Source organism: Mauremys mutica, chromosome 12 (assembly GCF_020497125.1).
Source record: "Mauremys mutica isolate MM-2020 ecotype Southern chromosome 12, ASM2049712v1, whole genome shotgun sequence".
NCBI lineage: Eukaryota > Metazoa > Chordata > Testudines > Geoemydidae > Mauremys > Mauremys mutica.
In genome coordinates this window covers 64,132,923-64,159,473 of record NC_059083.1, presented here as the reverse complement: position 1 = coordinate 64,159,473, position 26,551 = coordinate 64,132,923, and the positions used below count along the sequence as shown (strand labels likewise).

Genomic DNA, 26,551 nt, shown 5'->3' with positions numbered 1-26,551 from the left:
ATGAGGGAGATAAATATTTAGAAAGATACATTTTACAGAACAATGGTTATACTCTTTCACAGTGAAAAGCACTATTCACGTTACATAGCACATGTGATTTCCCTACAAGGTCGCATTTTTCATCTTAATAGTGACTGCTTGCATCTCTGGGGTTACAGATCTCAGACACAGGTCCAGGCATCAGGATTCAGCTTGCATGCGGCCATGGTAAGCCACTGTCTCAGTGATTTACCCCTCCCCCCCCAACGCATGGCTAATACCACGCTAGCTCCCTGCTAATCAACAACCTTCCCCCTCCCCCCCACCCACTGCTTGTCCGGTAGCTTGGGGAAGATCGCCTCGCCGGTGACCACACAGAAAAGATCATCGGCATTTCACTCCTCCCCTCCCCCCGCTTCGCTACGTGCAGGAAAGTGTTTTTTTTAAGCTGCTGCATTCCACGAACCCAGTAGAAAAATGGCCACCCCCCTTACTTAAATTCCTGATTTTTAACCAGTTTATCCTGAACGATATCACTTTGCTGAGGATAACAGAACAAGATAAAGAGCGGATGCTTCTTGAATGCCAGCAGTCACCGGGACCATACGCTGCTATGCTTTGCCACGCAATGATACCTGATTACTTGCTACATGCATGGCATGGTAAAGTGTCCTACCATGGTGGGCGGAACAAGGATGCCTTGCCCAGAAACCTTCTGCAAAGGCTTCTGGAGTACCTACAGGAGCGCTTCATCGAGATGTCCCTGGAGGATTTCCTCTCAATCCCCGGACATGTTAACAAACTTTTCTAAGTAACTATACTGTCTGCGAATGCATCCCAAGTCCTCAGGGCAAATCAATCATTAAAAAAGGCTTGCTTAAAAAACACTGTTTGCTATTTGCAAAGGTACACTCACCAGAGCTCCCTTCCAGGGCGTCATTCTCTGGAATAGTTGCTTGTGAGGGCTGGGAGCAGGGTAATTCCGTCAGGGTGATAAAAAGCTCCTGGCTGCTGGGGGTCACGGAGTGCTGTGTGCTCTCTGTGAGGTCTTCCTCTTCTTCTTCCTCTTCATCTTCCCCGTCTGCATAATCCTCAGACATGGCAGAGATTACAACCCCCACCTCGGAATCCACGGTCAGGGGTGGGGTACTTGTGGCGCAGCCCCCTAAAATTGCATGCAGCTCAGCATAGAAGCGGCATGTTTTTCGACCTGCCCCGGACCTTCCGTTTGCTTCTTTGGTTTTCTGGTAGGCTTGTCTGAGCTCCTTAACTTTCACTCTGCACTGCACGGAGTCCCTGCTGTGGCCTTTATCCGTCATAGACTTAGAAATTCTTTCAAATACTTTTTCATTTCGTCTTTTGGAACGCAGTTCTGTTAGCACTGAATCCTCTCCCCATATAGCGATCAGATCCAGTACCTCCCGAGCGGTCCATGCTGGGGCTCTTTTTCGATTCTCAGGAGACTGCATTGTTAACTGTGCTGATGAGCTGTGCGTGGTCACCTGTGATGATGAGCTCTCCACGCTGTCGAAGCAGGAAATGAATTTCAAAAGTTCGCGGGGCTTTTCCTGTCTACCTGGCCAGTGCATCCGAGTTGAGAATGCTGTCCAGAGCGGTCAGTGGTGCACTGTGGGATAGCTCCCGGAGGCCAATACCGTCGATTGCGGCCACACTAACCCTATTCCGATATGTTAATACCGATATTAGCGCTACTCCTCTCGTCGGGCAGGAGTACAGAAACCGATTTAAAGAGCCATTAAAATCGATATAAGGTGCCTCCTAGTGTGGACGGTTGTGGCGTTAAATCGGTTTTATGCTCCTAAAACCGATTTAAACGCCTAGTGTAGACCAGGCCTTAGGCATGTAATTCCTCTAAGGGCACCTCCCTTTCTTACTGTAGCTTCAGATTGTGGCATCTTGTTAGGCCTGATACTCTCCCTCTCAATGAAGACAGCAAAATTATGACAAGTAGGACACCAACATGAGCATGAAACTTACAAAAGTGCTTTATTTATACAGCACATTTATACGTATTTTTATAGCAGCCAAAGGTGGATCTGGCATTTTAGAAGAAACTCCCCTTCTTCTGAACTATATAGCTCCAACCTCAAAGAGCTTACAATCAAAGCCCTTAATCCTGCCAGGGAAACCATGTAGACAGAACCCCTGCATCCAGATGGAGTCCCACTGATGTCAATGGGGGCTCATCTGCATGGGTCTTGCAGGATCAGGCCCAAGATTAGATTTTATTATCCTGGCTTGTTACATCAACACTATGGAGTGGGGAGGAAGGCCAGTGTTTACAACAATATGATCAGGCAGTGACTCAGGTCAGGCATATAAAAATCATGATTTTTTTTTAAATTTATAATTATGATTTATTTGCCTTGTGGCTATTGTGGAAGGAGTGAGCCTTGGGGGATTTAAATGAGGAAAGGGTGGCAGATTAGAAGACCAGAAATGGGAGGGCATTCTATCCATAGGGGCAGCATGGAGAGTGTTGTGGGGGAAGCAGATGAATGGTGCATCAATACTGGCACTGAAGTTGGGGTAGGAGGGGCAATGTAGTGCAATAAAATATTTTGGATGGCCCAACAGACAGACAGCTCAGAGCTATAGAGGGCTTTCAAGGAGAAGACAAGAAGTTCAAACTTGCTGTGGGGGTGAAGGTAGGGCCCAGCAGAAGGAGTCAAAGATGGGGGTGACATTGCCAGATCAAAAGGCAACCAAGATCATTTTAGTGACCGCATTTTGAATTGTCTGAAGGAGGCCACATTGGTGTCCTAGGGGCTGAAGAGGACCAGGCTACAATAATCAAGATGGGAGATTATCAGGTAATGGATGATAGTTTTGACTCTAGGAACACAGAGGAAGGACTGGAATTTAAATTAAGTTTAACTGATTCAAAGAAGCCCCAGGGGCAGTTCCGATCCTGAAGTGAGGCTAACACTAAACAGAGAGAGTCTGAGGAAAAAAACAAAGATAAATTAAAGCAGACTAAGGACTTGATTATCTCCTATAGTATAAAATCCTATGCAATGTAATGACATTCTGCTACAGCAAGTCATACCTTCCCTTTTGGGATCAGTTCCCCTCTTTTGGCATTAGCTAATCTTCTTGTTTTGCATGCTATGCAAATTTACAATCTTCTTATAATTTCCCCTCTTTTAAGCACATGCTTAAATCCATCCCTATTCAACAAAGCACTTAAGCATATGGTTAACTTTAAGCACAGGCTTTACTAAATAGGGATGGACTATTGAAATAGGGTCTAAAAGTACAAGTCCCTAGTGCAGTGATTCTCAAACTTTTGTACTGGTGACCCCTTTCACATAGCAAGCCTCTGAGTGCGACCCCCCTAATAAATCAAAAACACTTTTTAATATATTTAACACCATTACAAATGCTGGAGGCAAATCCAGGTTTGGGGTAGAGGCTGACAGCTCGTGACCCCCCATGTAATAACCTCGCAACCCCCTGAGGGGTCCCGACCCCCAGTTTGAGAACCCCTGCCCTACTGCTTGAGCTTAAGGGAAAGCTACTTTAGCTTTGGGCAATAACGGGTTTTTGTAGTGACTGGGGCCTCCTGGGAGGAGTAACACTTAAGATTATGCATCAAGTTAGTGTATTACACTATCATTTCCTAAGTTTAGTCTTGTATCAGAGGGGTAGCCGTGTTAGTCTGGTTCTGTAGAAGCAGCAAAGAATCCTGTGGCACCTTATAGACTAACAGACGTTTTGCAGCATGAGCTTTCGTGGGTGAATACCCACTTCTTCGGATGCCATCCGAAGAAGTGGGTATTCACCCACGAAAGCTCATGCTGCAAAACGTCTGTTAGTCTATAAGGTGCCACAGGATTCTTTGCTGCTTCTAAGTTTAGTCTTGTTCTTCATTTATTTAATAAGAAAGTAAATGATACAGTCCCTTTGCTGAGGTTGCTCTCATTTCTTCCCCCCCCCAAAACCCCTGTGTTGTATTCAGGAATATTACAGTATCTGTGTGCGAATCTGCTTTATACGGTGAACTCTAAGAGCCAGTGTAATAAGGTTCACTACTCTTGTGATACATCTTTACCAGCTCTACATTCATTCATCCATCCATCCATCCATCCACCCACCAGCAATTATATATTAGAATGAAGATAGCTTTGAGCTTACCTGAGCACCTCTTGAATAGGAACGAAATATGGTGCAGAATCTCCCTTGTCCCGATGTATCCCTAAACAAAGTAAGTTACAGGCTATTAAGAGAAGCAGGGCAACTTCTTATGTTAAGAGTTGGCTATTAGCAACTCATACACACATCAGCTCATATTAACTGGACAGCATCACTCTCTTCCCATCTGTTAGGCAGTAGCAGCCATCAATACACAGAAGAGCTTTTCAGCACTTTGCAGTTATTTACACACTAACTTGCTTTCTGTGTTAGCGTTCTACCTCTTGCTCTAAAACAGAGGTTCTCAATCTTCATGGCACCATGACCCCTTTCTGACATCAAAAATTACTACATGACCCTAGGACGGGGGGACCGAAGCCAGAGACTGCCTAAGCCCCATTGCCCTGGGTGGGAGGGCTAAAGACTTGCTGAGGCTTGTAACCTAAGCCCTGCTGCCAAGAGCTGTGGGGCTCGGGCTTCGGCCCCAGCAAGTCTAAGCCAGCCTTAGCAACCCCATTAAAACAGGGTCACGACCCACTTTGGGGTTCTGACCGACAGTTTGAAAACCACTGCTCTAAAAAGAGAGTTGCTCAGCTTAATCAAAATAAGAGGACAAGAACTTCCAAGCCTTACTCAAGCCACTGGTAGTGGAAAATAAGGAATATGAATATTATTAGTCAAATATATTTTACAGCACCCTGCCTTGAGCTTACTTCATCTCAAAACAAAATTGTCTCCTGGTTTATGAAAGAAAAGCCCATCTTTTGCAGCAAAAGAAAACAAAGCAAATGAGGGCTGTCTCCAGGGGAACTGAATGTGAATACAACCGGTTCTCAATAAGGGGCACTGAGCACCTAACAATCTTTTGTTTATTTATCCTGGCAACACCTCACGAGGTAGGAAAGCATTATTCTCCCCCCCTTCATAGATGGGGAAGTGCGACTAAGTGACCTGCTGAAGGTTACAAAGGAAGCCTCCGGTGGAACAAGAATTGAATCCAGATTTCCCAAGTCCTAATCTAGCATCCTAACCACTAGACCATTCTTCATCGCTTCACTCAGCGCTTTCAGAGTGCAGAAGACATTACCTACCTTGAAGAGTTACAGTCCACTGACTAATATTGTTTAAAAGGCACTGAGGAAGAACAATGGAACAAACACACACTTACCACAGCTGTAGTTTTATTCGACGGCCATCCAGAAGTATTGTCGTCGTCTTGTAATCAATACCTGGAAAATAAATTTTGTTTAGAGTTAGAATCTTAGACCTACTGCATTAAGTACAATGTCTAGATATTTATATCTTTAAAAGAAGTTAACAGGAAGGAAAAAATATTTCCATTAGTGCAATGTGTATGGGTCAAACACATTCTGTGGATTTGAAGTTATGGAGACCGCTCAAAGTATGAGTGTGGTCTCCTCATTCAAGAGCACATTTTCCCAGCTCCATCTGATGGGCCACCTCTCTTCCCATTCATGATTATGCAACATTCTTGCAGCAATTATCTCCACTGTTTCATATAAGCAACTGGTGTATGTTCAAAAGAGTTTCATCCTTTTTGAAAAACAGAAGATGACACTGTCCTCTTCCCTCATCGCCCTCCACAGACTTTGCTGCCACCTTGTCCTCCTTACCAACTGCAGATGCTGCCCAGCTAAATGCTATTCCTTTCCTTCTGTTCCCCTGGACATACTGCCTTGTTCATCTCTCCCCTGGAAATTACTCTCCCATGGTAGCTCTAGACCCACTGGCAGCTCTGGTTTCCAAGGACAGCTCCCATGTTCTCTCTTCTTATAAAGCAGCTGTAAGAAGCTGGGCTGGCAGCTTGTTTCCAGCTCTTTTCACATCCTTATTGATACATTAAGGTCAGAAAGGACCTTTTTAATCAAGTCTCATTTCCTGCATAGCACAGACCAGGCAATTCCACCTAGCAAATCCTATATCAAGCCCTTAACTTTTGGTTGAGTTACAGCGTATCTTTTAGAAAAAAGTGCGTTACCATTTCCAGGGGTTTAAGAGATAGCTCTGTCTCCATCCCAATGGCACCTGAGACTACATTATGAATAGTACTTGTGGTGGTATGTTTACAATGCAGACACCAATCTGCTATTAACTGGATCAGACTGGACCAAAACCATCAACTCCATTACACATGAACGACATAACAGGCTGACAGATGTTTGCTCCTTTTGTTCATTACTAACCTGGATGGAATGGCCTCGGGGTAAAATTTGACCAAGTACAACAATATTAAGCCATAGCTTTATCACTTTCCGGGGGGGTGGGGAGGGGAAATGTAAGAGTCATAATTCTTTAGCTTAGAAAATAGTAGTCAGAAGTGGCTATGTGGTTGTGGGTGGCACTACAAAACCCCACCATAATGCTAGCTAGCATCAGTGCTCAAACACTGGGCTTGGGTACTACATCTACAAAGCATACAGTTAAGGACCTTAAAAGATCCTAAAAATACAACAGATCTTTCAAATTCAATTATTAAACATTCTTTACAAATGTGTAACAGTCTGGCCACTGAGCCAAACCATGCAGTAGCACTGGTAAATGCACTTCAAGTGTTCTCTAAACATTTGGCTTTGTTGTAGGTCAGTCATTTCCTATTTAATTCAACGTGCTTATTCAAGAATTCCTCCAAATCAGTGACAACGGTGGAGACTAGCTCTGAGAACTTACCCAAATGTGACTTGACTCATATTTATGAAGACTAAAGATGATATATTTTATTACCCGCAGGCAAAGTACTAGATAAGCGAAACAAGACTGAAAAGAAGAGAAAATGTGTTGCTGTGGAAAAAACAAACATGCAAGGAATAGGGTTTATCACAGCTGAAATCTTCAGTAAATCCTTATCAGAGGAAGAAAAAATGGTAGATATAGTATTGTTATCTGCCAGTTACTTAGACACACAGTTATAAAGCACTATTTGGGGGGGGGGGTGTTGGGATAGGAATACTGCACACTGTACTTCTCTGTGAATGGGTAGAAGGAGGGAAATACCAGGAGTCACAAACAGCTAGTATGGGTAACACTTCTGTGAGGCTAGTGCCATCTTGTCCCAACCTTGTCAATTGCACGAGCATCAGAGCTGCTCCATGTGCTGGACAGCTGGTCCCCCAGCATATGGATCAACCAGTGTTCCCTTCTGCCTCCATCCTAACTGCAGAGAACTTGAGTGTGCAGGCAAGGGAGCAGTGGTTCCTCACCCATTCTGTTCCTTACCTAGTGTGTGTATCCATCTCCCAGGCCTGAGAAGAAAGGGGTGTAACAATTATATGTGGTCCTGTGGCAGAGAGGGGACAGCCTTTTGTTGTGTTGTCTGTATCCCTTTGTGTATGTTGGGGGAGATCTATGGGAAGATCTGTAATCTGTATGGTGTTTATCAGATGTGTATGTGGTGTCTGTATCGACTGAGCTGATGAACTGCAATGTGCAGGGACTGCATCAATTTTGCATGTTTTGTGTGGGATTTTCTTGATTTTTTTTTAAATTTATTTTTGTTTACATTGTGTATTATAGGGCAGCAGTGGGTGGGGAGGGAAGAAAAAAGTTGTTAGGTAAAATGGAAACAAAAGAAAGAAGAGGGGACATTTAAGTGAGGGAGATAAGGACAGAGAAAAGCATGGAAGGCAGATAGCATGAAGCTGAAGTGAAGTGACTGTAAGAAGAGGCAGGAAAGAATTGGCGCAAACAGCTGCTACTCAGCAGAAGAGAAAGTGCAGAATGTAAGAACTGTAGAAAACAGCTTGACATTACCACTGTCCAAAGGATTGGTGAAGATAACAGATCATAATAAATTAAAGCAATGATATCAGTTATCTTTCTATTTTTACACAGAAGGAAGAGAGAACATCTACTAAACTAATGCCAACTGCGACCTTGGCATTTGGTCGCATCCAAGTACTCACTACGCTCAACACTACTTTTCCTATCAGATCTGATCAGATTCCAGCCAAGGCTGGAGTCATGCATCTGGGTTTGGGACATTAGGATCTCTAAATTTGTTGTGCTATGGACTTCTTTCCAGTCTTCTTCCTGGAGTTCAACTGAGATGAAGTGCATTCTCTATGAAGTTATATTACATATTTCTGATTTATAAAAGCCTACCTAGATACCATTTTGACCTGCTCTAACAGGTCAGAACACTGGCTGTACAAGACTATGTAGGAAAAATAAACTAAGGTATGAATTTAGCTTATGTATACAAACAGCTAATAACAGAATCTGAACTTCTCTGCGTTAGAATTAGTCACGGTGATGTGACTTTTAGAATGAAAGGCAAAGGCTTTTGCCATGAATCATCAGAAACAGCATGAAACCATAACAATGAGACCAATAGATGTCAATTGTGTGGTTGTAGAAGTCTAATGTTCTTCTGAATGAATAATGTTCTTCTATGGAATAGCTTTGTCTGGCTTCAGCTTTAATATACACAACCTGAAATCTATTTCTGTGGCGTAGAGGGAGAGGAATGAGGCTGTTAGAGCAAAAGGTACAGTTCGTGTCAAGAGCCTACTGTAAGTGCAAGCAACAATAAGGTAATCGGTTTCTTCAGCTTCCTATTACACAATAAGGATTACAGAAGAGTTCTACATAAATGCAGATTGGTTCAGTAGAAATTATTAGAAAACAAGAAAATAAATCCTTTAACTCTGCTGGGAGCAATATTTGAGTTTTGGTTTTGCTTTTTTAAAGAACAACATTTTAATCTGTTGTAAGTTCTAAATTGTTATGGCTCTGGCCCAATTTGTGAAAGAATGCATTTGAACTCCAAGTCACACTTTGGAGTAATTATGCCTTATTATTATTTACATCTGCAAAAGAGTAAAGAGAGAGTCTGGAACAGTAATTATAATGTATCTGCCATGGAAAATTCAAGTGAAGCATATCATTCACAGATGTGGGCATCAGAGAGGGTCATTGACAGAGGGACAAATTAAGGACCCAATTTGGGAAGGTGCTTAAATGTTAAGCATGTGCTTATATACCTTGCTGAACTGGGACATCCAGCTGAACAATTTCTTTGAGGAAATTATTTGTGGGAAACGTATCCCTTTCTTTTTGTAAATCATACTTGAACTGCTCCCAATTTCAATTAACATTTATTTGTAACTATTCACCGGATAGTTTGGAACAACATTTTTCAACCAATGGGTTGTTTCTGCTCAACTTGAATACTATATTTACTATTTGTGGCCTGTGAGATCACTTAAGCTACAATGTACTGTTTCTGCTCTTGGCTGGATGGCAAACTTTTAAATAAAAGGGAGAGAGGGGGAAAAAAAAATCAGATAACTAACGAACTCTCCTGTTTGCACACAAATGCCCTTGCTCACATACAAACATGGGTATCCATATACAGACTAGCCATTTCTCTCCAAACAAGAGTCACGTTAATTATTTCAAAAGCAAACAAGGCAGAACAAACATAGTCAAAACAGCATTTCAGAACTGAAAATAAAATTTGACCTGCTCTAAAATCAATTATGGTTTGATAAATATGGCACAAAAGAGATGCACTAGTCTCTTCATATAAAACGTCATTAAAGGTGCAGTTGTCTGAGAGTATATTACTTTTGAAGAACACTTTTTATTTTTATAAAACCAAGGAAAAGCAAAGTTAAGGCTTCACTTAAAACAAGTATCATAACTTCACTCCTGTAAGAGATACCTTTAGAAAAATCAGGTCATATTATTGTCTTCAACTATAACCTCGTTTTATCCATGATCATGAAGAACAGAATGTTTTAGTCTTACAATGCTTGTGCCACTTTACAGACTTATGAGCCTTTTGAAGGAAAAATTAAGATAGCACCAAAATTTAGTTATCTTCTAGATCACTGCTAGGGAAATTCAATAAAGCAAGTTTTATTTCTTGCCTGATTTCTGCTACAAAATGGCAAAAAAAAAAGGTGCATATTTTACTTTTTTTTACTCCAGAGAACACTTGTAAGTTTAGGAACTTATAATTCAGGGGCCCCTTGTCAATTTCACTTCAAATTTAGTAAAAAAAAAAAAAAGTTTTACCCTGGCCCCAGATCCAATCTCCCAATGGTGAGGCCACTGAGATTTTTGTGCTTTTAAAGGAGTGCAAACCCACCGCCCCTCCCAAAAAACCAACAGGCTTACAAATGGACAACCTCAGTTGCTATTTTAACTATAGTGTGACTAACATTGCTTCATAAACTGAACTAGCATTACTGCAGTCATTACCAACGCCATAAGAAACATTTCCAAGTATAGAGCTATAAAAATGTTTGTGGCTATTTCTGATGATATTCAATACTGGCCTCGTATACATTTACCAGTGCAGCTGCTAATATTAATGTGTAGGAGTTGCTACTAGCAAGCTTTTTTTATATAAATGCATTATATAATATCTTTTGGGTCTCAGTAACAAAGTAGTTTCCTAAAGATAATAAAAGTCATATTTACAAATTACCACCAAGTAAAGAGAAATTGATCAATAAATGAAACATAAAAATACAGAATGCCACTCTGAGACACACCACTGTCTGTTAAATGATATCCTCATGTGAATACGCCAAAGTCTATTCGTCAGCAGAATTGCTTAGGTACATTAGATTATTTGACTTTCTTCAATGAACATTTTCTACACAGAGTGAATTTAAAAAAATACTCACATTTCATTCATATAACATTACTAAGAAAGTTTAATTTATAATTTTCAAAAAATACACCTCTACCCTGATATAACGCGGTCCTCAGGAACTAAAAATCCCTACCGCGTTACAGGTGAAACCCCGTTATATCAGGGTAGTGGCGGCAGGGCTCCAGCGGTGATTTAAAGATTCCAGGGCTCTGGCTGTGGGGAGCCCCGGGCCCTTTAAATCGCCACCCAAGCCCTGCTGCTGGAGCTCCGGGGTAGCGGCAGCTAGGCTCCAGCAGTGATTTAAAGAGCTCCAGTGCTGTGGGGAGCCCGGGCCTTTTAAAGCGCCGTCCGAGCCCCGCTGCCGGAGCCCCGGGGTTACCACACTATATGCGAACCCGTGTTATATCGGGTCACATTATATTGAGGTAGAGGTGTACTTTTAAGTCTTGTATTTCAAATAACAGCCCCACTCCATTACTGCTGGACAACCCTACATAAACAAGTTCAGGAAATTGGTTATCATATTGATGTTCACAAACAACAGAGAAAGATTGTGTGACTCTTTTCTTTTAAAGCTCACCTGTTTTGTCCTTATAGGCAAGACTGATTTATAATTTAAAATGTACAAGAAGCCTGCTAAGTATATATCCTCCTCTTAGGAACAAAAGACAGAGTACAAGGCAAATAACTACCTATACCCTTATTGTACAAATAACCAGTACCTTGTAGGACACAGGTTTGCAAGCTTCTTAAAAAAAACAAAAAAAAACAAAAAAAACCTGATGAAATGTTATGTAGGTGTATTAAAGTAGTCACACAACAACCCCAGTGAAGTAGTGTGAATGGAGTGGTTATTTGCATAAAAAAAATGATTGCTACTTCCTTGAGCTTAAATCTTTGCATTTCAGTTTTTATGGCACAGCCACTAACTAATCTCAAATCAGTTCCGCGTTTTGAAAATGAACTTTGACACCTCCTGAATGAAGCTGATGTTGACAAGCCTGGACAGATTCTTAATTATCCTCACAGCTGCATTTTGATGAGAATGGCACAGAAAGTGTCTCAATTATGTCAAGACAAGAGACTTACAGCAATATCAAATGGATAAAAAGCTATGCATTAGGGTAAGTATTGTGTCACCCTTGCTTGGATTTAGGTAGGTTATTAGGGAAAAAAAGAACAATATTCTTTAATAAGATGTTAAAAACCAAGTCCTATACTTATGAATATCATTCCACAGAGAGTTTATAAAAAAAATCAAATTACAATAAAATAAAATAGGGCTGCATCTCTTAACGTTAATGTAAAACAAAGGTCAGGTTTAGTGTCAGAGCCATTTTTGCCTTCTGCATACTTGTCATTCAGAATGATCATTCTCTAACTTCCAATCCCATCTGTCAAACTTAATTACTGTTTAAAGTGTACAGACTATACACATACTGAGAAAAATAGAGTCTTGGTTCCCAAGTTATTGGATATGTAAAATGAAGCCAGGAATTATAATACACTCTCTCACCCTTTAAGGGAAGCTGTTGTTTCAGTCATCCCCTGACATGCTAAAGATCCCAGGCTGCATGGTAAATAAAGGTGAAGCTCACTCATCAACTGTGACACCCAAATATTAGCTACTGCCCTTTCAAAAGACTTGATAAAATCCTATCCCAAATTATTCATGTAAATCAGGTGAGGTTCATCCATCACAGACATTGATCTGACAGTTGCGTCAAATGATTAGCATCAATGCAGTTTCGAGGGAGTCAAAGGATCGTCTTGCTGCCATGACCCTGGATGCAGAGAAGGCCTTTGACTGTTTATACTGTCATTACCCTTTTTTTTTTTTTTAAACGTACTTGCCACATTCAGATTTGGTACTCAATTTATCTTCTGGATTAAACTTCTTTATATGAATCCCTTTTCCAGGGTGGTTACTAATAGCATTATCTCAGAACCATTCCCAATTCACAGGGTACACGACAGGGTTGCAGTTTGACCCAGCCCTAGTACTGTTAGCTATTGCTGTCTGTATAAAACAATATATACATGGAATCAAGATAAGTCAAACAGAGCACAAGATCATGCTTTATGCTGACAATGCTCTTGGCCTAGTATCCAAACCTGTAGATTCTATTAAAACTAATAAATGCATTTGGACACCTCTTGGGACATAAAATCAATAGGGAAAAAGCAAATTCTGGGTATAAGCAAAATGCTAGTAGGGAATTTCTGACAACTGGAATTTTAGGTGGCATCCCAAACATATGAAATATTTAGGGATGCTCATCCCCAATGACGTCGAGAGTCTGGTAAAAAGTGATCTAGAGCACATTTTAGCCGAGGCAGCAAGAGATCTGGGCAGATGGTAAACCCTAATCCTTTGAGGCAAAATTAGTATTATTAAAATGAATGTGTTTCCCAGAATATTGCATATCCTGAGAGGTTTCCCAGGTACTATTTGTCAGCTTTATTTTAGGAAAATTAATGACATTTACAAAACATTTCTCTAGTGGGTGGGAAACCAAGAGTGGCTTTGTGTAAATTGCAACTCCCAAAAACATCCAGAAGCTTCCATTTCCCCAACTTGCAGTATTATCATGCAGCCTTTATCCTTAGGCAGACAGTCCTGTGGCTCCAGAACATAGTAGGATGATCACTATGATAATGGATACCGCCTTAAAACTAATTTCCCAAAACTGTGTTTTGAGATACAGCCCATCATCTTAGAAACTATCCAACTCATGGAAAGCTTGGTTCTCTAGAGCAATGCTTGTAGTCAAACAATTCATATTCCTCAGCTGGAAGAGCAGGCTGGCTCCAGGCAGAGAAGCCTGGCTCAGCAACAAGGCTGACATGACAGCTAAAAAGCGGGTAATGTTCTGGAGAAGAGGGACCTCAGATAAATTTGATTTTTTTTTTTTAGAAACCTTTGATTAATCTCTAGCAGATGGAAACTGTAATGTCACTCTCCTTTTCCCTCCCAGCTTCCCTTCCTTCCTTCACTTTTTTGTTCTTTTGTGTCGTCCCCGTCCCCCCCCCGCCATTTTCCCCTTATTTTGAAAAAAAAACCAATAGAATATAAAGAAAAATAGGGCCAATTGAGATTACAAACTAATCTACAATATTTTAAATCCTAAATGTATTCTTTGATTCATTAACTCAGTCATAAAGCACAATTAAGAAAGTAATCATACACAATTTGCTGATTCCTGAATATGACAATTTTCTCATTTTGAAACCCACCTGTCAACAGATGCTATTTGAAAAAGACAATGTTCTGGCTGCAGGCACATGGATAGAACTCTTTCCATCCTTTCACTCTGACTGCCTAATTCCCTCTAAACAGCCAGAATATTGAAATTTACACAAATTCTACACTCACAGGGGGTGTTCTTCAGTCATTAGATAAAAGCTCCTTTGTAGCTAGAGCTCCGTCTTACATAAATTTTAAGAATGTTGTTTTAGCCATGTTGGTCCCAGGAAATGAGAGAGACAAGGTAGGCAAGATATATCTTTTATTAGACCAACTTACGGTGGTACAAGCTACAAACTTTTGAGCTTCACAGAGCTCTTCTTCAGGTCAAGTGAAGATCTGAAGAAGGGCTCAGTGAAGCTTGAAAGCTGGTACTTTCCACCAATAGACATTTGTCCAGTAAAAGATATTACCTCACCTACATTGCCTTTCTCATAAACTTTAAGAGTCAGGTTACTTAGACTTTGGCGACTCCTTCAGAAGACTTCCCATCAGCTTTAACCCATATTATTGACTACAATACTATATCTAACCAGTAATGTAAATAAAGTTTGTTGTATATTTTCCATCAGTTGCCTTTCTTCATTAAAAAAACAAAACAGAAAGCAACAAGTACTAAACCAAAAAAGCCCCATTTGAAACAAAAACAGACCTTTGATTTAAAGAATAAGGGGATAAAACCTTTGTGCTTACAACTATTTTTGTTTTCCTCTCACTATTTGTGCCACTAGATGAAAAATGGAATTGTTGATAGTCATGTTGTACACCAAATCCAGACATTTTTTCATGGATTTGGTATACATGCTTTTTAAAATCCAGATTCAGTTTATAGTAATGTAATCTAAGATGACTAAATACACTAAACACATAGGAAAAATATTTGTTCAGAAAAGAAGGAAACTCCATTTGGCATCAGCTAGTGAATTGTCTTTTAACTGAAGTAACAGCCAGTGAACCATGCCTATCACTATAAATAGAAAGGAAGTAGAGAGCAAACTGAAATCACATTTAATTCTATCCTGTCCTAATATTTACTAGTAAGTGATGAAATAGTCTGTTTTTATCTGCATATCACTACAGACTTATCTTGCCATGGGAATTGGAACTAAAAACAAAACAAAAAACTTTCCACTTCAAAAGGAAGCATCAATTACAAACTTCAGTTCAGCATTTCCTCTCCTCCGTTCATCTAAAGGAAAGGATATCAGAGGCAGGCAGTAGCTCCTTAACTGAATGTTTACTACAGATTTCAGTTAGCATCCTCAGATGAAAGGTACTATATATAACATGTTATTGTGTATAAGTATTATTAGTATTACCAGGGGGAAAAAAAACATGCTTCCCTTATTTTGGTGCATTTTAGTCATGGCTTTCAGAAAAGCAGAAGGGAATATCACCCTGCAAGTTTCAGAAATCTCAGAAAATTCATCAAGATTTGTTTTTTAGAAAGATAAAGGATACTATACAGAAATAGTATTTCTCTCCCCTTGAAGGGAATGTATGAAAGAGGTGGTTCTCCTTCAGTTTATTCTGTAGGAGGTTGGCCCTGTTTCCTTACAGGGCCTGCTCCTCATTGGGAGATTTGCCATTGACTAGCATGAGAGCAGGAACAGACCTTGGATACGGCTACCTTCTACCCTGGGAAACCACTTGCTTATGGTCATGACCACAGGATTTTATACTATCCCCTCCCCAAGTTAATCTCTCCAGCATATATATATATATATATATATAAAAATAAGAGAGAGAGAGAGAGAGAGAGAGAGAGAGAGAGTGTGTGTGTGTGTGTGTGTGTGTGTGTGTCCAAATCAACACCAACAGAGAATCTAACTCTTCACTAATTATCTGCCTCTCCACAGAAATGTGTTTTGCCAATCCCAAAGCAGTTTACTTTCACCAAAATGACAGACATGCTGGGGCTACCCTTCTGGTCAGCAATGCTGAGAAATAAGTTTATTTCAGAACATGTTACAAATTAGAGAAAATAATGTGATTTTTTATAAATCTAAGAGTTTTTTTAAAATCCTATTATCTGGGGGGTTTTTAAAATATTTTTCAATCAGCAATTCTTCCCCTACACAAAACTGATACAAGATCTAATGTAAGAGAGAGTGTCAGTGTTGCCTTGGAATGGTTTTCTAACTAACACTGTCAAGTATTTGTAGGTCTCAATCCTTTTCTCTTTTACCAATGGCTGGTTTTGTGCTCATTTTTGTTTTTGTAAATTTACAGTCCAGTATTTGTTGCTATAGGCTGGGAGAGGGGAGCTTGGGAGAGGGTGAAGGAAGGAAGAAGAGAAAATTGTTTTACACAATAAGATATATGGAACTATATGGGCAAGTATAAAGAGAATTTGGCACTGTGTATACCCGCATGTATGCTTTTATGGTGTTCTATTTTTTAAATCCTCCAGCAAAGTGAATGTGACGGTTATTTGTAATGGCTTTGAATGCACAAAATGCTAAGGGGCTTATTCTCAGAGAGTCATTATTACATAACAGCAAACAAACAAGAAGTCCACAATTTGTCAGTGCTAGACAGACTACTAAGTTTATTCCTGATCTGCAAGCAACTGAACACAATGATAAGAGTGCCAAATACTGTACTGAAGTAGCAGTAGTTTGAAGGCCAATAGGTATATTTTGTCTTTTTAACAGGAGGGTCATGGGATTTTTAGTGATGGCATTTATATAACAACTTCTCAAAACACCACAGTTCCCTGTTTTGCTTTATGTTCGTAGAACAACTAGCACAATGGGGTGTGTGTGTGGTAATGCAAAGTAACAACAACATTCTGAAGAGTAACAAAATTGAGGTGAAGTTATGGATCTTACCTACCTCCTGTATTGCACTTGTCATCTGAACGCTCCTCTGCTACCTGTTTATTTCCAAACGATGTTAGTCAAATGGTATTACAGTGCTTTCACCATACACTTTGCTAAAGCACAAGGACATATGCACACTTACACAGGATTTGGAGGGGGAGAGAGAAAGAAAATCCTTAAGCTAACATAGAAACTCAGCCTACTAATATATTTTATACCAGATGGTCCCAGTTAAAGTCATTGTTACTTATAAAATAGTAACCACATTTTAGAGTAATACATCAAGTTAGTTCACATTGTCCTAAAAAAAAATAACGATGCCAGCAATTTGCTGGTGTGCCAAAACCACTGCCTTTAATGCTGTCTCATTGTTTCCCTGTACTCCCCTGTTGACCTTTCTGTATTCATCTGTTGTCTCTTATATTTCGACTGCAACCTATTTGGGAGAGAGACGATCTTTTTGTTCGGTATTTGAACAGCATCTAGCACAACAGGGTCCTGGTCCATGACTAGGACTCTTAGGAGCTACAATAATGTACACAATAGTACATTTAATGGCAAAATTAAAGCCAATTCCACTCCAGGGTTGCCAACGGTCTAATCACACAAACCCAAACACCCTTGCCTCACCCAGCCCCGTCTCTGAGGCCCCGCCCTGCTCATTCCATCCCCGCTCCCTCCGTTGCAGGCGGCTGGGGCAGGAGGGGGTATGGGCTCTGGGCTGGGGCCAAGGGGTTCAGAGTGTGGGAGGGGGCTCTGGGCTAAGCCTGGGGCAGGAGGTTGGGGTGCAGGAGGGGCTGCAAGCTCTAGAAGGGAGTTTGGGTGTTGGAGGTGGCTCAGGGCTGGACTAGAGGATTGGGGTGCGGGAGGGGGTACAGGCTCTGGGAAGGAGTTTGGGTGCAGGAGGGGGCTCTGGGCTGGGGTAGGTGTGCAGGAAGGGGTGTGGGGTGCAGGATCTGGGAGGAAGTTGGCGTGCAGGATGGGGTGAGGGGTGTAGGCTCCGGCCAGGAGGCGCTTACCTCAGACAGCTCCCAGTCAGTGGCGCAGCAAGGCTAAGGCAGGCTCCCTGCTTCTCCCGGCCCCGCGCCGCCCCTGGAAGTGGCCGGCACGACCCTGTGGCCCCGGGGGGGGGGGGGGGGAGACAGGGGGCTCCGCACGCTGCCTGCACTCGTAAGTGCCGCCCCCACAGCTCCCATTAGCTGCAGTTCCCGGCCAATGGGAGCTGCGGAATCAATGCTCAGGGCAGGGTACCATGAAGAGATCTGTTCCCCCCCTGGGGCCACAGGATCCTGTCAGACACTTCCAGGGGAGGCATGGGGCTAGGGCAGCTAGGGAGCCTGCCTGAGCTCTGCTGTGCTGCTGGATTTTTAGCATCTAAAATCTCCTGGTTTGGCTTTAGTAGCCTCCAGGAGATGGTCTGCTTCCAGGAGGCTCCTGGTGAAACCGGGATGGTTGTCAATCCTACTCCACTCTGAAGTCAGTCCTCCCCTTTAGTTCATCTGCATACTACAAGTCTGTCGGTAAAAGTGCCTTACAATTCTAAAACCTCAATTTAAAAAGAATATTAACTCTCTGGGGCAAAGTCTGTCTTCTTTGTGCTTCTATAGTGCCTAGCATGTTGTGGGTCTTACTGGAAACACACACAACTTCAACCTCTTTATCTTCTGCCCCCTTTTTTGTGGTATACACAATCTCTATGAACATAATTCAAGCAAACAACATAAGATCAGGCATTCTGCCCATCCAGGAAAGAACAGTAAATGGACGCTTGGCAGATGCGAAGTACTCTGACACCACAAAAAAGTACCATGACTTTATGAAAAGTTGTCGTATCTAAGCTTCCCTAAGTATCTGCTTTTGGATTAATGTGCACGCCCAGTTGTTTAGGCGTAATAACTGCTCATTTGCCTATAACTGTAACCTAAGTTCCCTGTAAGCTGTGCAGCCACATGGCCACCTAGCAGCCTATTTAGGCTATTTAGGCGGCTCTCCCCCCCAAGCCCAGGTGCTGCTGTGGGGAGAGAGAGCTGCGGGGAGTCCTCCCTCCCTGCCGTAGCCCCAGAGCACCCAAATCGCCCCAAATCACTCATTCCTGGCCCCACCCCAAAGCCTGCACCCCCAGCTGGAACCCTCACCCCCCATACACTCCAGCCCTCTGCCCTGGCCCTGAGCCCTTCATCCTTGGCCCCAGAGCCTGCACCCCCAGCTGGAGCCCTCAAACCCCTACACCCCAATCCTCTGCCCCAGCGCTGAGCCCCCTTCCACACTCCAAACCCCTCTGCCCCCGCCACATGAATTTTGTGATGTGCACCAATATGAAGGTTATGTGTCACACATACCCTCCATATTGATGCACATCACAAAATTCATTCTGCATGTGGGGGAAAAATTAGAGGGAACTCTGACTATAACTGTTCAGCTTCTTGTTGTACATTTACACTAAGGCAAGGTTGGAAGGGATGTACAAAGAGCTGTTACAATAACGATAAAGCCTGCTTTCCAGTTCTTACAAAACTTTAGTTTACTTACTTCTCAAAACACAAAGTTTAAAACACAGTCAGAGTTTGTACTAGAGAATAGCTTCAAAACTCAAATAATATTGAAAACAGATGCAATACTTCACATTGTGCAACATATTCCAGAAGAAAAACACAATGGCCTCTCACATCTTGGCACTTAATAGTAAACAAGTTTAAAATATTTGGCTCAAGAGAATCATGTACTCTTGAGTTACTGAAGTCAGCAAGAGTCTTTGCAATGATTTCTTCAGGCTTTGGATCAGGCCTCATATGAAGAAGCTGATCCTAAAGGAAGAGACAAACCCATTTCAGTTAAAAAGATCAAGCCATGTTTATGAAATGGGACAAGATGCAGCCAAGTTTCGTAATTTGTATTTTGTAAATCTACACTGTGCTACCACAAGCACTCTCAGATCTCATGATGACCTTTGCTACAATGCAGCAAGCTTTGACAGAGCAAAGGGAGATCCAAAGTACAGCTGTAGTGTCATAATGACAGCATTCTCCTGAACCTATATATTGGCACAAATGGCAAAAAGAAGAGAATATTTGAAAAATGTTTCTTCAACCTGAAAGAGCTGCACATTAAGTTCATCCTCTATAGTAAAAGAAGGCCAAAGTTGGTATTCCCAGTCAGTGCACACACACACACACACACACACAGACAGAGGCCATTTAACTAAATACTAGCAAACAAATTCTTATTGATGAATTCCTAATTCACACATGTCCCATTCAGTAAGCCTCGTCATTGATTCAGTCTCCATTGAGGTTTCTTTATGCCCTGAAGGTTTCATGACCCCTAGATAACAGCTTTGCATCTAACCTTGGAACCAGGACTCCCCAGGCTAAAAGCTACTGTCCTGAAAAATCAGAGACACCACCCATGCAGCGCTGGTACTTACAAAGACAGAGATTTCACCAGAAACTCTATGTTTCCAAGCGCAGTAGAAAAACTACTTTGGCACTTCTAATATGTGAGATTCTAAGTCACTTTACAAATATTAATGAATTCAAACACCCCATAAGGAACGTTATGGGGATAAAAATTGGCTGTCCCACTTTACAGATGACAATCCTGCAAATCTCAGAGTTCAAAAGTCATGAGACCCCCACAGAAACACACACATACATACAATAAATCCCATGCATTTGTTCTAGCTTCTGATTGAACTTTCAGCAGAAAGCCTCTCTACACCAGTGTGTGCACTCATCTTTCAGGACAAAAATGCAACACAAAATGCATGGAAAAAATGGGCTTCTCCTTTTAACAAGGACTTCTCTATCATAACCTATGGTGTGACACACTCTCTTTCATCGTCCCCCTTTCACACTCCAGTCCCTGGATCTCCCAGTTTCTCTTAACCCTCTCCAGCAAGCTCCAGCTTGCCAGCGAAACTGTTCTGCTCCTGACAGAGTAAGCAAGATAGGTATCTTTTCCAACACTTCCTGCCATTCTACATGGATTACCTCCCAACCTTCCTTAGTACAATGGAGAAAGATCCAGCTCCTTTGTGCTCTCCCACACTGTTGTTTCTGCAATATTCCCCTTCTCTGTAGCTACTCTGAGCACAGGAACCACAGTGAGCTGCCTGCTCAGGAAATGGAACCAAAGTCAGCAGCAGAAACTGCAGGCAAATAAACCAGAAAATCCAAGTTACTCACAGCCCTTCACGTGATCCTAGACAGTGTGGAAAAAAAGCTGCTCCAAAATTATGGTACATATAATAGTCATGCAATGCTGGCAACTCTGATGACACTGACACATACAGGTTAGTTTACTTGTTCATCATACTGAAGAACCCATGGCAGAACCAGGAACACAATATGTAGATCTCTCAACCCCTTCCCAATACAACAAAGTCATCCTTCCTATCAAGGACGGAACTCTCAGATCAACTGGAATCTACAGGGACATATTAACAAATAGGTGCATGAAATCAGGCCTAATGCACAGCAATTTTGGAGACTTTGGAGAGGATGCCAAGTGAGCAGAGAGAAGCAGCAGTAAAAAGCTGAGTCTTCAGTTCAGAGTTGCCAGCATTGTATGACTATTATTTGTACCGTAATTTTGAGGCAACTTTTCTGCAGCTAAATGGTGGTCATGCACAGTGAAGGAGACACACATCCTCTCTTGGAGTTAATGGGGGTAGGGAGAGCACTATAAACAGGGAGAAGCCCCTCCGGGAAGATCTGCGGAGCTAGAGGAGGACATTTGGCTTTGTGGAAAGATCATCAGGATGTTGACATGCCACTTCAGAAGTGCATCAAAACTAAAAGGTTTAAAGACAACAATGGAAAGTGAAAGACAGCAGAAATATGAAAACATTTAATGCACTCAATGGGTTAATCTGGCCTGGCGGACTGAACGTATATCCTGTCATGACCCACCTAGTTGGAATAGGTTATAAACAGATTTATATATTTACCAAAGCAAATTTTATCACTTATCCACTACAAATCCTACAGTTGTTATTTCCATTTAATGTGTAGTGCCACGGCTGTCATTGCTATGTTTAACTTTGAAGGAAACATTGATGTCAGCACCCTAGCATCCACAAGTAATCCACAACAAAAGCATTGCTGCACAGAAATAGTTCTGTCTTTCTCTTACACCAGCTGAGATTTATTAGGAAGCAAAGAGCCAAAGAGATTTAAGTGAAACCATAATGCTGCCCAAGAGAATGTGCCTTTTCCAGGATGGGGGAAAAAGGTGAGATACAAGAGACATCTCAAAAAAGAGTACAGCAAAACAATTACAAGTATTGGGAACTATATAGAGTGTGGTCTTTAAAGCAAGATAATAATTTCAGTGTAATCAGTTATGCGTACAAGCCTTAATGCAAATTTATATTAAAAATGCTTTACAAGCTAAGAAAAAGGTAACTCTAAAATCATGTATGGCTATCATTGCTACACGAGCACATACATTTCTAGAGCAAGTTAATGAAAATGGTCTACAACACCAATGCACGATCTTAAAATTAATCACAATACAAACTCTGAGTATCCATTCAAGCAATGAAGTCTTATGAGAGACATTTACTGCATGAAAAAACAGATACTACCTTTAGCTCATAGACTACAAGTACTTGTTTAAATATTGTTATTTACTGGCAGAAAAACTAAAAAGTTTCCCATTATACAGAGACGTGTATAAACAGTCTCTCACTACCAGTAAGAATCCTACTTTAGGGGCTTATGTAAAAATAGACATTTTTCAAATCCAAAATGGAGGTTTGTATTTTTATATTCAAAACATTTAAAAGAAAAAGGTTATGTATGTGTCAAGATAGATGAAAACACAGAAAACTGAAAATGTCATAAAAGTAAACTTGCTCTTCTGCCATTCTCCCACCATCAAATAAAGCACTGTGTTTGAATAGAACCGAGGTCTCTGCACTGGAGAACATATTATGCAATATGCACAGTTTTGTTTTTCCTACAGTGATCTGTGTTGTCCTCTGGCTAAACAAAACCTCTTATCAATCTGAAGGAGTAAAAAGAAAGAGCCTATACTTTTAGGCCAGTGGTTCCCAAACTTTAACAACCTGTGAACCCCTTTCACTAAAATGTCAAGTCTCACAAACCCCCTCCTAAAAATGAATATTTCCAGGGATTTTCTCCTTTACCTGAGTATAAATTATAAAAAGCAGTGATCTTGGAAACATAAAATTTGTTTTTATGACATGCATATGACACACTATTTATTATTAATTATTTATCATTACAGTATTTTTATTACATTATGAAAACGGCAACACTCTTCCAAGATCTCACTTTTGTAGCTTGTGTCACTTTGAATAAGCATGTTATAAGACAAGGCTCCTATGTTTTTCATCAAGGAGTATCAGATGTGAAACAGCATGAAGGTATTTAAGAAGCCAACTCAAAGAGTTCCTCCTACACAAGCATTCAGGTCTTGAGTAGTCCAGGAAAACAACGCACGTTACAACAAAGCTTAAACTTGTTCTTCATAATAATTTTAAAAACAATACGAGCTGCCTATTTAATTTTAAAAAACAGAAAAAAATATCCACCTCCCTTTCCATTTCTTATAAAAGGAGTCTTGAAGTTTAAATCTCCTCAGTGTGATAGATATGCTTGCTTTGATCTGCTTAGCTCTTGGAAGTCCAGGGGCTCCGGGGCTGCTGGCCCCAGGCTGTCCAGGGTCCCTAGGGACAGCTCTGTTCGCTATTAGGGAATTTTTTCCTGGGAACCCCCTGTAACATTTCACAAACCCAAGATTGGGAACCACTGTTCTAGTGTAAATGTTTATCAAAACATTTGTGTCATTCCCCAATCAGTTTGCACCAAAGGATTTTTAATTAAATTAAATACACTGGTTTCCAGTTTGAATAGAAAGATGAGTAAGTCTGTGTTCTGCTGGACTTCAGTATAAGTTATTAGAATTGCAGCTTTTTAGTCAATCAAAGACCATATAATTATTTCCCATGTAATTTTCTACACAACTGTCTGGCTTGCAGATGTCGGAGAAAAATCCTATGTAGGCGGAAATGAGATAGTAGCTGTCAACTAAATTACACTTCTCTCAAATACTTTAAGCAAAAACACACCCTGCTTGGAGATAAAGACTAATATTTAAAAGAAAAATATTGCATTATAGAGTTTCACTAGCAATGCTATGGTTAAAGAGGTGTTTGTATTCTCAGCCTCTATTTAGAATATACAGGCTTTACGTCTTTTTTTTAAAAGACATTCTTCACGCTGAAATCTTTCACACTTTGTCTCAGTCCAGAGATGCACTTTTCCAGAGAGTGAAGAAAATCCATTTAAATTGAGTCTTTAAACAAAAAAAAAAATCAAATTTTTCATGCTTTAATAAAAGTTATCCACGTGCATTTTTTGCACACCAGTAACTCAAAAGTGGTTTGAAGAGACAAGGCTGGCCTGTATGCAGTCCTCAATAAGTATGTGTTAGTAAGTGTAAGGAAAGATTGGATAAGAATTGAGTCAAGAATAATTGAGATAATTATGGTGCACATGAAACATTTTTCCTTGCTGATGCAACTGTGCACTGGGTCTTCATCCACAGGACTCTCTCCAGCCTGAGTCAATCATTCTCTTCACTGCATAGCCCCTTGTATCTCCCTTCCCAGATCTACCCTTAAAAGGCTGACAGACTTGTTGAATCCCTTCTGGAGTTATGTGGCTGTGACTTTCAAAATTTCATGCATGGGAAATTTTAGATTAGTTTGTGAACACATATAGACACCTCTCCTTTTCCCTTTTGTTTAGAGACAAGGAAGTTACGTTCATACAGTGTTGTCACAGATTTTAAAGGGATATGGTCAACTTTAATTTTTCATGTACTAATTAAAAAATTCAATTTTCTGAAATCTATCTTTGACAAGCAAGTTGTGGATTAAGTTTTGTAACACTTTTCTATTCTCATGCAGTTATTAAAGTTTTTTTTCCAGCAAGGATTTCTGGGCAGACCTAACCATATTACCACTAAAAATACTTTCAATATTTTCTTTCTGTGCACATATGTACCTGCTGCCTTTTCAGTTCTACTGCTGCTGTTATTGGGAAACAGAGCCTGAGGAATATCCTGCATGCAACCTCACTCCAGAGCAGTGAATGAGGGCGATGCAACTGACCATCAACTAAACAGTGAAACTGACTATACCAAGCGCTGCTGACTTGCAAAGTAAAGGTGAAAAAAAACAGAGAAGTGTTTCTCTGTTAATCTCAGATGCTATTTGCAACAACAGATGGAAATGTGATTTTCAAGTTTATAGTGTCCTTTTAGAACTACAGAAAATTTGGCTTTCCCCACAGCAATCATAACTGAGCCACATTGCATATATTTAATCACACCGACCCAGAAACCAATGTTGCTAAAGTGAAGGTTGATACAATAAATAACAATGTTAGGAAAAATACTGGGAAATTACTTAGAAGAAATAAGTTAAGACAGTATACCTAAAGATGTAAAAACTCTTTGTTCAGGCATTTGACAACTAAGATCTAGACATGCAAAGGTTAAGTATAAGGACTCTGAAAACCAAAACCATTTTTTCAAGTATGAAAAGGGTTAGTTAATTTAACTACTAACTTCAAAACCATCTAATTACTTCCTTTTTTACGTTATACTCCATCCTAATGGTAATCGCCCACATTTTTAAGCAGAGTCTTTTCCGTTTCCTACAATAAACAAAGTGAAAATTGGATTTATAATACAGGCTTGGTCCCATCCTTATGACAGACGGACAAGGTTGTCTCTCCACAGATTTAAATTTTTTATTAGAGCTAATGTTAAAATTATATAATACACAGATTGAGAAAAGAGTGTCTGTACATCTGGGTACAGTGCTTAAATTTTAAACAAACTTTGTATTTATGGATAAACTCATAGGATATATATGGTACATAATCTGCAATAACCCCAATTTAGATAAATTTAAACAATATACTTTGGATATTAGAAACTGAATACTCAGGTACATCACTCATGAAAAGTTATACAGGCAGTTAGTTGTAGAAAGCAAATATAGGAATGAGTGTAGTTTGTCCCTTAGTAATTGAGCATTTAGGATGGGTTGTCCCTTAGCAGATATAATACGTCAGAGAAGTATGTTAGTTACTTGCACTGCAAGAGCGCATGGCATTTTTACAGAAGCTACTGTGGTTAACAGGCAGATTTAAGGCACTGAAGTTCACACTATATGAATAAGAATATACTGCATATGTGAAGAGAGACCCTAGTTACTGGTGCTATGGGAAACATAACTTTCAATCTTCTGACTTTGGGGGTATTCAAAATCTCAATATTGAAGCTGCGTTAATGTAGTGTGCATTTATGAATTAGGATCACAGGAACAGCTATACAAACTAACGAGTCATCCGCTTACTCTGGGTCAATGTTGAATGCTCCAGAAGAAGTCATCAAATTCTGTTTTTTCTTGTATTAAAGAAACCAAAGTGGCTTTTTTATTTCATTATAATTTTATACTGCTCTTCCCTAAGAGAACAGACCTAGGTAAAACCTTCCAAAAGCATTTAAATGAATTAGGAGCCTAAGTCCACTTTCAGAAATGAACTAGCCACATAGTCACCCAAGTCCCATTGAAAGTCTATGAGGTTTAGGATCTCTAGTCATTTTTTACCCTGAGTCTTGTTACCCTTGCGTTGGATAGCAGCCCTCCCAATTCAGGCACTCCATCCAACCCTAGCT

At 40.6% G+C, this 26,551-nt stretch overlaps 1 protein-coding gene across 1 annotated transcript in view; it reads right to left on the bottom strand.

Annotated features, from left to right (window-relative positions):
• RAB40B (RAB40B, member RAS oncogene family) overlaps positions 1–26,551 on the bottom strand; it is a 51,610-nt gene that overhangs the window by 9,961 nt on the left and 15,098 nt on the right. Inside the window, exons 2-3 of the mRNA XM_044982912.1 lie at positions 5,303–5,363; positions 4,138–4,198 (exon numbers count right to left, since the gene is read on the bottom strand). Coding sequence (XP_044838847.1) covers positions 4,138–4,198; positions 5,303–5,363 — 122 coding nt within the window. The remainder of the gene's footprint in view (positions 1–4,137; positions 4,199–5,302; positions 5,364–26,551) is intronic.